Raw genomic sequence first — 13,438 nt, 5'->3', positions numbered from 1 at the left:
CTCAATTTGCAAAGTTTCAGCTCAATTTTAGCTTCATCTAAGAATCACCCAGGGAACTTTAAAACATGGATGCCTAAATACTACACACACTACAGTTTTGCATCTCTAGAATTTTATTTAAACAAAATCATGCAGTATGTAGTCTTTTGTGTTTGAGTTTTATCACTTAGTATAATGCCTATGAAATTTATTCGTATGAAACTATAGAACACCGAAGAAAGCAATAGACTTTAATGACAGTCAGAGATAAAAGATGGTTACCTACAAATTAATGACAATTTGGCCAACAATAGACATCTTCAAAGTAATAATAGATTCCAGAAGACAGTAGGATAACGGCTTCAAAAGACTAAGGAAATATAATAACTGGAGAATGGAATCGTGTATCTAGAAAGGTATAATTTAAGAATAGAGTGAAATAAGGAAAATTTTAAATGAACAGGTAACAGAGAAGTTGGCACCAAGGGACTCTCACTAAGAAACTGTTGAAGTGTGTACTTGAGAAAGAAGGACACTTAGTCAAGAAGCAAGGACTAGGGTGAAAAAAGATAAATTTCTAAATCTGCTAGTAAGTCTTAAATGGTAAACCAAAGATATGTGATTATAGATCATGTCAATTTTAAATTTCTCTTGTTTTTAGCCTCAGATAATTCGGAATAGTTTTTTTTTTTTTTAAGGAACCAATATTTTAATATTTTGACAAAGAGTGCTAGTTGGTAATATGTCTGTTTCAGTGCAATAATTGTTTCAATATAGAGTATATCTTTGGATGAGTTTCTTCTCATAGACAAACCCTAGACTTCGGATAATCAAAAAAGGATCTTGAAGAAACCACACCTTCACAAATAGCTCATATAACGTTTGTTCAGATATTACTTACCAATAAAAAGGATTTAGCTCAAAGGCTTTGAATAAATGAAAAATTTAAGGAATCTGTCCTGTATTTTCTTGGTCTTCACACCATAGATAATAGAGTTCACCATGTATGGGACCAGAAGATACATGTTGGCCACAAATATGTGGACTTGGGGAGCCACAGGTGCCCAAACCTGTGGGTGAGAAAAGAGAAGGCTGGAGTGTAGGACACTAAGATCACACAGACATGGAAGCCACAGGTGCCCAAAGTCTTGAGTCGGGCATCTTTAGATGGGAGGTGGAAGACAGTGTGGAGTATGAGGACGTAAGAACAAATAATGAATATGAAGTCCACTCCTCCTGTAAGGAAGGCAACAATGAGACTGTAGGTTCTGCAGATTCTTGTCTCAGCACAGGCAATCTTGATGAGGGCCATGAACCCACAGTAAGTGTGGGGAATAATATTGGTCCTGCAGTAGGGAAGCCAGCGTAGCAGGAATAGGTAAGGACTGAAAAGTGCTGTGCCCTGGAGTACAATAGTTAGACCCATCCCCCTAATTTCAGAATGTGTCAAAATTGCTGAATGTCTTAATGGATTACAAATGGCTACAAAACGATCAGAAACCATGGCCAGGAAGAAGCCAGACTCCATGGTGGAGCAAGAGTGAATCAGGAATACTTGGGTGAGGCAGGCTTCAAAGGGAATCACTCCATCATGGAACCAGAAGAGTCTGAGAAGTTTGGGCAGAGCTGTAGCACACACAATAAGGTCAGCTACAGCCAGCATTGCAGAGGGTGAGGTACATTGGCTCATGGAGGCTGGAGTCTGTCTTGACGATAAAGAGAAGAGAGCAGTTTCCCAGTAGGGCCAAAAGGTATATCACACAAAAAGGGATGGAGATCCAGATGTGGGCAGCTTCCAATCCAGGAATGCCAGTGAGAATGAAAGTTGATGGATGGACATCTGTCTTATATGCTGACATAGTAAGCATCAGATGTTTTATCTTTCTTTTCATGGATTTTCCTCTAAAACAAGTAAATAATAATAATACTTTTTCAAACCTCTGATAAGTTAAGAAAGCCAAAGTTCAAGGAATTGTAGTTCATGGAATAATTATAATGTCTTTAAGTATTTAGATAGAATTATTTCATCATCTGACTGAGTGTCAGATATTATTTCATAGTTGTAATTTGCAATGTGGCTGATCTATATGTGCTAAGTGAGGGAAAATATCTAAGTACCAAAAATCTGAATTAAATATGTGAAGATTCAGAATCTTCCATTAAGAAGAAATTGACACCAACTGAAAACTGAAAAATGTGGAAGAGTCGTTGGTTTGGAAGAATTAGTAAGAAAACTGCAGTTGTAATATTTTATATGTGAAACAAGAGGGATGATAGATTTTGAATAAAAAATTGATTCTTTTTTTATTTTTCTTTTTTTCAGATGTTAGTTATAATAGTTTGAGTTCATGCCAAATTACAGGGTGTAGCTTTGAAATTGAAACACTGAAATTTGGAAGGATGTGTCGATTGTTGTGGAATGACGAGAAAGAGTTTCATTCACACCAACATAGGACACATCCAGGATGATGACAGGAGTGAGTCTGATGACAATATGTCAGGAAATGAACAGCCCATTGCATGACTCATGACTCTCCGCCGGCCCCAGAATTTGTGTTTACTCCTGACCTTTGCAGGCAGGAATTACAACAATGTGATTATAACCTGCATTCTGAGCTTCATTCACTTTCTTACACATATCCAATTAGTCAAAACTACTTTTTGATTTGCTCTCTGCATTAAGTTCACTCTATAGGCAGTCTACTTCATGCAAGCTTTCCTTCATAATCTTTCCTTTGCTCTGCATACTTCTCATGTATTGACTGATCCCTCCCTCTACCCTATACTGTGATCTGCTGATTTTACTTGTTGCATTTCTTAAGACTATTAGAGCAACACTTTAAAAGTCAATACTGCTCCCTTAATAGACAGTTTGGTTTTTCTTTTTTTCTTTTTATAAACACAATTCACACTATCCCTGAGACACTCATTTTACTTTACCCACTATTGTAGTTACTTATAGATTATGGAGTCTTTGTGATCAGGAAAAATTACACTTAAATCAATGTCCACTGAAGTAGGAATTGGACTATGTATCGCAGACTGGTCATCAATACTGAATTACAATGACGACACATGTTTTTGCCTCTTAATCTGTTGTTGAAGTTTCATACCCAAAGTTTCTGCTTACTTTGGCTATTTGGACTTCAAGGTCTTTAGTGATGGATAGTCTTTTTTGAACATGGAAACAGCTGGATATGTGGGTCAAGGAGCTTGGGAAAGTCTATGTAATGACATTTCTGAATTATGGTATAAATTGGGGCTGAAAAGTAATATAGGAAAACCAGATTATTGGGAAGTTATGTAATAATGTAATAGTTAACACATCTAAATGCTTACTATGAATCAGCTGTTTTCCTGAGAACATTTCATGTATTAACTGGTAAATTTTATTCCCATTTTGAGATGAGAATGTAAGTAACTTCTATAAGTTTAAACAGCTGGTGAGTGATAGACCGTGATTCTAGCCCACACACTGATTTTAGAGCCCTTGTTCTTAAGTGTAATGATAAATTTCCCTAATGATGTGACAGTCTTTTTGCACTTGTGTATGTAAGACAGAAGATGAGGATTGTTCTGTATCTAACATTAGAAAATATTGTCATAATTAATTTGGTTATGAATACTGGCTGAAAAACCACTCTATTATTAAATTCTATAAAGGAATCATTCCAAATCTAAGCTTTTCTCTTCCTAATTAACATTCCCTCAATGCACTTACTCTCTACAAATGAGCCTTTACTTTAGAGAGAAAATTAATATTTGTCACCAGACAAAAGCTCTATCTATCTTACCCTGTTCTACTATTAGGTTTATGTCTATACTCCTGGAGTTAATACATTTTTACCTACTTTCCCTTTCTTGAATTAAAATGAACCTTTATTTCATTTTATCTATATTCTTCGATCCATCAACAGTCTCATGTGTCTATTGCACTTTAACCTTCACACTTTCTATTTATTCTATCCCTTTACACAATATAAATATATTTTTCTAATAGAAAATAAGTGGAAAGATTATGTAGAGGAAAAATTCACACTGAAGTGAATGCAAATGTCCAATCACTCAACATAGACTTTTATCCTTAATTGCAATCAGGAAATTAAAAATTAAGATGAATATGATATGAATCATACATTATATATTTAACCAACAGAATATCGAGATTGTTGATAACAAGCATTAGTGAGGTTTGGGTTAAAAAGTGACTTATGCACAATTGGTAGGACAAAGTTGACCCACTTTTTTGAGGAAAATTGTGTAGTAACCATTGCTACTAAAAAAAAATATGTGGCAGATCAATCTAACTACTTGCGGTCTTGAGGAATAATGTTCAGAAATACACATGAAAGTATATATGGTGATTCTCACTGTAAAAGTGCCTATTATAGAAGAAAAATTGAAGCATTCAAAATGCCCATCAATAAAGTAATATTAAGTTGAAAAATCTGTGACATATTTATATTACGGAGTACTCTGAAGCACTCAGGATAAATTAAGTGTATTTATATAAACTGATATAAAAATATACAAATTAAAAATGAAACAGAAATTTAGCTTTTCCACTAACATTGAAACACATGTGAAAATTAAACATATACTTATGTGTGTGTGCATATATGATATATAAACACATTTATACTAAGAATTTTATAAACACAGAAAACAATCTAGAAGGGTATACACCCAACTTGGGAGGAGTGTAAAATGTATGATGGATGAAAAGAATACAGTCAGAAGATAATTTAGCTGTATCACTATGGTTTGACTTTTTAACAGTGCCAATGTATTCTGTATACTCATGTGTTACCTGTATAGTTTAAGATCAGTAAATAAATCATGCAGAGTTACAATGATATTCATCATAAAAAATACAAACCAAGAAATTACAAATGAGATGTGGCCTTGCATGTCTGGTAAAATATTAAAGAATTTTTCTAACCTCTTGAAATACCTTTTCCCGTTATCTCTGTGCATAGAGAAGTGGTCACTTACTCAAATCATGGAGGTGGTGACCTTGTGTCTTTGTTCTTCGCGATATTTCTTCACACATAAAAGCTCGCAGTAACTTGAATAGAATTGAAGACTCTACTCACCTGTCAGCTCCTCTGAGATTATTTTTCTTATTACCTTGAACCATCATTGACGCCTCTTCCCAGTGTCCCTAAGGTATGTGTACTTACCTGTCTTCTATCTCTTGTCATATTATGTTTTATATTTCCACGTCTTTCTCCTTTATTATATTAAACATTGTTACTTGACAGAGATCATATATTTTCATATATTTGCTTATTTTTCAAAGAACGAAAGAAGAAAAAGAGAAAAAGAGAAGCTAAGGGAGCGTTATTATTTTTCTTGTAAATAATTTCAATATAAATTTAAGACAACTAGTGGCATCACCGTAACTTTATTATAGTCCACACTAAATCCCAAACACTATAGTGCGTTAATACTTTATTCTATATGTACCCTTTTATACTATTTTTACTGTCTGTATTATTAAATATTTTAATACTATTTAATACTATTTATACTATTTATTTATTTTATGATATGAAGTCTTGAAGACATACCCAGGGATCAGTTTACAACACAATTTAGTTCTATCAGCATTTCTGTCCTTGTCTGACTATAGGATAGAAAAGAAAGGGAATGGAGGGAAAGAAATTCACATCTGCTTTTGAGGAGGAAGAAAATAAATGACCTGTAATATCTTCTGGCTAAATTCTACATCCCTATCCATCTCTTTACAAAAATAAAATAAATCAGCATGAATTAAGTATCTATTAAGTACTATATTATTTACATTTCAGGCTTTATCCTATTGAATCCTTACGGGAATTTTTAGGTAGGTAATCATACATATAATACAGATATGAAAACAATATAAGAATGTTCATTTTAGTTCCCCAAAGCTATTGTACTATGAATTCAAGGAACTGGAATTTGAACCCAAGTATCATTATTACAAGTTTTTTAATCTTTACATTAACCATTAGGAGATGTGTACTGCACAGGGTTTTGTAAATGTTAAATGACATAATGCATTTAAGATGGCTTTGAGCAGCATGAATATTGCTCAAATACCATAGATTTGCTCAGAATATATGACTGATACATCTGCACCCCCATCCTTTCCTTTATCAGCCTTCCTCTGATGTACTGAACTAAGCACAGTAGCCCATGCACAAACTTATTCCCAAGGAAAGTTGCAGTCTAATCCCAACCCATAACAGAGTAAAGCAGAGGCCGTCTATTCAGAGCCCACAAACCCAAATGGGCTCAGTTATCCCAAGAAATCTTGCACAAGACTCTTTTTCAGAGCCTGTTTGCCCTGACTAGAGCACTGAAACCTTCTATCTAGCTCTTGTCCAACTAGCCCATGACAGAAATGAGAGCAATTGTGTATTGCCTTACCTCACCAGCGGTTCCGTGGGGATCAGGATGAGCACCCACCTGGCCAGAGGGAGCTTCAGTTCTCTCATGACTTACAGCTTTTTCAAATGAGCTCGGTTATAGACATGTTTCCCCATTTCTGAGGCTCCCATGAGCATGGAGTGGTAATAGTCTCCCCATGGTGTCAGAGAAAGAAACCATTTGGAGTTGGAGATTTGTGTTCAAAACTCAGATTCTAAGTCTTTAGAGCTAACATCTTAGTAACAGGACAACCCAAGAAGTGGTTGGGGAAGAGAGGAGTCTTCCTCAACTGTCTGGAACCGGCCTTTCAGCAGGATTGCTTGAGTCTCAGAATCGTTTGTTCCTAAAAATATCATATGTGTGTATCAAAAAAGGAAAGACAATATATAGTTCTATTATATTAAATGGTGCCTTTTTATTTTTAACATAAGAAAATATAAATAAAAAACTAACATAAATTATAATGTCATCTTGATATTTATTTTAATTTTATTTCATAATTTTCATATTCATATGATTTTGAATATTTGAATCATATTAGAATTTAAATTTTTATACTATAACTCAAGCTGCAAGTCATGATACATACTTTATTTCTTTCATAATTAATCAGAATAAATTTCACAGAATTCTTTTTTTAAATGGACATTGTGGTGGTTTGATATACATATATATTGTGGGAGAATTCCCCTCATCTAGTTAATTTACATGTCCATCATCTGACAATTATGTATGTCTTAAGCATGAGTCTTATATAAATTATACATATACAGTGGAGCCTCACTATTTGGAGATTTTATACTTGCAAATTTGCCTAGTCCTTAACATTTCTTCTTAAGGCCCAATAAATACTCCTGGCGCTTTCACAGTCATTTGCAGACATGCAAAGAGCTGGGAAAAATTTGAGTTGCCTAACACTCTCATTCCCAGTAGAGGCTGAACAAAGTGAGTCTCAATTTTCATTTCAGCTCTCATTCTATAAACAAGAGTCATTTTTGCATTCTATCAGTGCCATTTTTTTTTTTAATTTTTGTGCTTTTTGTTGGTAATCTCACTGTTTATAGTGGCTGCTAGGTGTAATGCTGAAGTTCACTAGAAAATAAATAAATATTTTAAAATTTATTTATGATGTGGACCAGAGTGAAATAATATTTTTCTTTTGTTCCTAAATGCAAGAATGTTGCGATGTGCCTTGTGAAAAAAACAACTTCATTAGATAAATTTCCTTCAGGTATGAGTTAAAGCATTGTTGGTTGAGAGCTAAAAGTTAATGAACCAAAAATATGGTTCACCTAGCCAAAGGAAAAGGAAATTCACCTATCTGTATATGAAGCCATTCTAGTAACTTCTACAGCGTGTGATAAGGATATGGAAAAGATGAAAAAGAGGCTAAATTTGTGGATTCATGAGATGACAACTAATTAAAAATGTATAGTGGACAGCATTGTTGTGAAGTCAAAGAAATTTACAGTCATGTCACTCGGGGTCAGAAAAATATCAAACTCTTTTTCAGCTAGGCCTGGCTGGTTAGCACATTTCAAAAGTCAGTGAGGCATGAAAAATCTTAAATTTACAGCTCAGGCAGGTTTTGCTTATCACGAAGCTGAGGAAGAATTTTTTTCAATGCCTGCTATGTGTATAGGAGCCAGCCTTGGTTATCTAGTGGTTAAGATTAGACTCTCTCACAGTGGCTGCTGGGTTTGTTTCCCCATCAGGGAACCACACTACCTGTCTGTCAGTTGTCATACCATAGTGGCTGCGTGTTTCTGTGATGCTGAAAGCTGTGCACTGGAGTTTCAAATACTATGATGGTCACTCATGGTGGACAGGTTTCAACGGAGCTTCCAAACTAAGACTGACTAGGAAGAAGGAGCTGGCCACCCACTTCCAAAAAAATCAGCTGTGAAAACTCTGTGAATAGCAGGAGTACTGTCTGATATAGCACCAGAAGGTGAGAAGATGGTGCAAAAAGACTGGGCAGGGTTCCACTCTGCTGTACACAGAGTTGCTAGGAGTCAGAATTGACTGGATGGCACTAATAGCAATGTGTACAAGAAAAGGATGATGAGGAAGAGCAGGTTTTCAACACTAATGAGACTGGCTTATTGTACAAGCATGCTGGCAAATGAACATATGTAACATAAGTGGCCTCCAAAGGTCCTGGTCTTTAATCATTTAAAGACTGCAATTAATCATTTGTGAGAACTATGTATTAAATGTGATGTCTTGAAGCAGAAACACACGTAAAACAAAGATATATATTGATCGATCGACATGGAAATGTTGTGACAAGAAGCTTGTAGGAAACTAACTCTGTATTTCCCCTAGGAACAATGGTTCCCTGTTTTCTAATTCAGTATTCAAGATGACTTTATAGAACACAAACTACAGAGAATAATGAGGGTGAACTATGTGTCTGTCTGAATGCGTATTTTATATATATATATATATATATATATATATATATATATGTACACACAAACACACACACATATATATATATATATATATCGGGGTGGGTGGGGCTTGCTCTCTCTTTCTCCCATGAGAGAACTCCTGGGCTGAAGGAATCTCTCTTGGAGTACAGTAGTGCCAGGTTGAGGGAGGGGTGATGTGGGTAAAGTGAAACTATTCTTTTTATCCTTTTCAATCTGTCTTTTCTCATTCTGCTCTACACTGGGGTCTGGTAACCTCTCAGCTGGATTTTGGAAATCTCATAAATGTATTCTCATCTATTAATGGTTTTAAACCAGTGCTTCTGTGTGGGGAGGAGTATTGGGACCTCCTATTCTGTCATCTTGCTAGCTTAAACCTCACTTTTCTGCCTTCATTTCCTTAGAAGCTAGTGCTCCCTAATGGCTCTCTTTTCTTGAGTCGGAGCCAGATTAGAAGCTAGAATCCTCAGAGACTTTGTGTCCTTGATACAACTGGCTCTAGGGGATTTTCTATTGAAAGCTCCTCCTTGGCAAAGAGCATTGCCCTCATAAAGACTGAGCAGATTGTGACACAACAGTGACAGGATTCCATCCTGGTGCTCAGGCTGATGAGTCTTCCCTGTCTCGCAGCTCACAGTGCATCCACAGGACACAGCGAGGATGAAGGGAAAGAAGAGAGGTAGAAGAGGAAGAGAGGAGACTGGGATAAGTTTTGGAGAAAGAAGAGTAATGTTGAAGCTTAGGGAAAGAATAGGATCACATTTAGGAAAGGTCATATAGTATTAATAAAAGCATGTGGATTTCAGCCTGAATCCTTTTGGTGTGCGTTTTAGAAAAATCTGTCTCCTGATATCTAAAGAATGATGGATAGCATAGTATCTTTGGAATACATTCATAATGTTTTAAAATAATTTTCTGTTTAATATTACCAAAATATTTAGGGTTTTTGTCTTTATCATCTCTATTTTATAGATTAAAAGTGCTTGTTATTTACTTTTCTTTGATTACAGAGTGATTAAATCATGAAGCTGGTTTCAGCACAATTAATGTGACTGCAGAGCTCATGCTCTTCTGGAATCCTCCAACGACACAAAATGACCGAAAGACATTTTTTACTATGAAACAAGTACGTGTAGTGAATGATTGAGTGCTTTGAAATTACTCCATTAACAAATGCCATAAGAAAGTTTCATTAAAATATATAGGAACAGTTTAGATAACCTTGAAAATGATATTTTCAGTTTGCTCAGAATATGCTCCCTATCCAGTCTTTTCTTCTGCATATTTGCCATGTATCTTAAACTCTAAAAATTACAAGTGCCTCAGATTTATGATGAAGATATTGATGGTTAATTGAGATGGATGTGAGTTTAAAAGAGATTATGTGTTGTGTGAATATGTGTGGAGGAGGGGGAGCTGTGTACATATGACGTGAGTGAGCCATGAATTATCATTTCCTTATTTCCGTTCCCTTTCCATTTCAACTTACTTCTTTCCACTGTACTTTCTTTCTATAGCTCTATAACAATAAGATTTTCAATAATTTGGCAAGTCTTTTAAACTATTTGAGGTGCAGATCTACATGTAATAGGGTTAAATATGTTCTCCTGTATGTGGTTATATAGATTAGAGATGATACTTGCACAGATTCTGACAGCATTGATGTTAGCACGCAGTACTTCGATAAATGGTGGCTGATGCTGCTATTTTGACTACCTTTACTTCTTTATTTTGTAATAATAATGAATAAATATTAACAAATGGACCATTTTTAATCCTTTAGAATTATTTTGAATATTTTAGATTAATAAATCTGTTCATTAACAGCTTATTACTCATTTTGTGTGTTAACATCTGTGCGCTACCATCTAACCAAATGAAACCAATAAAAATCACTGTTTATAGGGACTAGCAGAGCCCTATGTATGGCAAAATTAAGAGTTAATTATGTGGACAATGATGAGAGAAAGTAATTAATGAAGTAGGTATTAAAGCAAAATCTCAGCATAATACCTGTTATGAAACCATTGCACATTAACAGAGAAGAAAGGCGCTAACAAAGATGAGTGTATTATATAGAATTTTTCATTACGATCTGCTGCATAACTTCTCCCAGAGCCTTCTCATTGAGAATTGACTTCTTCACCTTGATCTTTATGTAGTACATTTTTGATTGTGTGAATTAATTGAGGAATAAAATGTACACAATTGTATCACATTCTTATTTCTCCAGGTTTCCAACACTGCAGATTTTTAGCTGCTGTCCTGTAGATTGAAGAACACACATTTGTAAGGAACACGGACTCAAGCATTACCATGCAGGATGTCTTTTCCCAATGACACCTAGTTTCACCTCTCCTCCTTCTTGTTGCTGGGGATCCCAGGACTGGAAACATTTCACATCTGGATTGGCTTTCCCTTTTGTGCTGTGTATCTGATTGCACTCATTGGGAACTTCACTATTCTGTTTGTGATCCAGGCTGAGAGCAGCCTATACCAGCCTATGTTCTACTTCCTGGCCATGTTGGCTACCATTGACTTGGGACTCTCCACAGCTACCATCCCTAAGATGCTTGGGATCTTCTGGTTTAGCCTCAGGGAGATCCTCTTTGATGCCTGTCTTACCCAGATGTTTTTCATCCACAACTTCACTGGTATGGAGTCAGCAGTTCTCTTGGCAATGGCTTATGACCGTTATGTGGCCATCTGCAATCCACTCCGATAGAGCACCATCCTTACCAACAAGGTTGTATCTGTGATTGGTCTTGGTGTGTTAGTAAGGTCATTTATTTCTGTTCTTCCATTTCTCATTTTGCGATTGCCCTTCTGTGGGAATCATGTCATTCCCCATACCTACTGTGAACATATGGGTCTTGCTCGCCTATCTTGTGCCAACATCAAGATCAATGTCATCTATGGCTTGGGTGCTATTTCAATCCTAGTGTTTGACATCATAGCCATTGTCCTTTCTTATGTTCAGATACTCTGTGCTGTTTTCCATCTTCCCTCCCATGAAGCACGACTCAAGTCTCTCAGCACATGTGGTTCTCATGTTTGTGTAATCCTTGCTTTTTATACACCAGCCCTCTTTTCCTTTATGACACATCGCTTTGGCCGAAATGTCCCCCGTTATATTCACATACTTCTGGCCAATCTTTATGTCATAGTGCCACCAATGCTCAATCCTGTCATATATGGAGTCAGAACCAAGCAGATCTATGACAGTGTGAAGAAAATATTATTAAAATAGTAAGGAATTCAAAAGGAATAGCACCTAATGGGTTGAAACTTTTGAGTAGAAAAACACCTTGTTATATTAAATTAAGTAAATTTAAATGTACTTGACAGAAATGTTTATTTATTTTAACTTTCTTCTGTAAATAATTTTAGTGAGTTCAGCGAGTGAAAGCCTTAGCTTTATTATTCAATTCCTCTGGTAAATGATGGTCCATCAGAGTCTTTATATCGGATTTTTGAAATCACTAATGTCAGTTGATGGAAAGTAGGATTTACAAAGTCTGCCTTGTTTTCTGGGCACTAGAGGCCCTATATCATGCATGTGGATGTTTTTGACGATTCTCACTCCATTTTCATCTCCAAGGTCTTCCTGTGTCTGTTTCTCTCTCCTTATTTTGCATCCCCTCGTATCTCTCCTTCCTTTTCCATTTTTCTGTATCTTCAGAAATCTGTCGTTTTCGTTACAACTTAAGGACTATATTATGATATCCATGATTTCATCATAAATATTGTAAACATCCAAAATTGTTTCATAGATTAAGTACTGATTTTGTACACAGAAAGGAAGTGAGAAAATGAACGGGACTATAAAAAGTTTCACTATAAATTTTTATCTAGAGTTTGTCACAAATATATTTAGGTTTTCATAGTACAAATTATGACATAAACATAAAGAAAAGAACCACTTACAGCCTAGGGAGATTACTTATTTTCACCTCCTTAGTTCTCTTTTTTTTCTCATATATTTTTAGACTCATTTTGTGATTATTATTTCCTTTGTCTTGTGTTTGCTCATATGATTTTAATAGTTAAATAGAACTTGAGTTCAGTCTCAGTTGTATCTTTAACATATAAGTTTCAATGATCCTTGAGTTCAGTCTTAGTTGTATCTTTAATATATGTTTCAATGATCCTCAATTTCTTTGCTTTATAAATATTATTTTTATATCAAAGATTAAGCATGAAAACTTACTGATACAATGCTTCTAAAGTAGTCAGTATAGTGCCCTGTATGTTGTTAACAGTAAGTACATAGTAGTTCTTAACCATTAGTATTATCATCACTATTGTTTGTATTACTATGTTTTGTTTTTTATTCTTGCTCTTGACAACAGTTCTTCCATTAAAGATGTATATGGGTTTTTATTTTAATATCACCCTCACATAAAATACATTGAAGCTGAAGTGACACAACTAACATATAATGAGTATAAAATATAATATGTATATTATGTATGTATATATACTATATATGGTATAATGAATTGTTGAGATTTTATAAAAATATTGTGATTGCCTTTAAATTCTTATTCAAGGGAAATTGAAAAAATGCTCATTTTCCCCAAGCCCATCAAAAATTACATTTATAT

General features: G+C 35.1%; 1 protein-coding gene and 1 pseudogene across 1 annotated transcript; one reads left to right on the top strand and one right to left on the bottom strand.

Annotated features, from left to right (window-relative positions):
• Positions 1-893: 893 nt before the first annotated feature.
• LOC101407885 (olfactory receptor 52D1-like) lies at positions 894-1,871 on the bottom strand (annotated as a pseudogene).
• Positions 1,872-4,763: 2,892 nt separating this feature from the next.
• LOC101396297 (olfactory receptor 52E2-like) lies at positions 4,764-12,081 on the top strand. The gene is given in 2 exon segments (XM_014790206.2): positions 4,764-4,784; positions 11,179-12,081. Coding segments are annotated over 2 exon segments (924 nt in total).
• The last annotated feature ends 1,357 nt before the right edge of the window (positions 12,082-13,438 follow it).

The sequence above is a fragment of the Ceratotherium simum genome, chromosome 7 (genome assembly GCF_057802395.1).
Source record: "Ceratotherium simum simum isolate JZ-2026a chromosome 7, ASM5780239v1, whole genome shotgun sequence".
NCBI lineage: Eukaryota > Metazoa > Chordata > Mammalia > Perissodactyla > Rhinocerotidae > Ceratotherium > Ceratotherium simum.
Note: the sequence above shows the minus strand (reverse complement) of the source record. Positions and strands in the feature narration are given on the sequence as shown.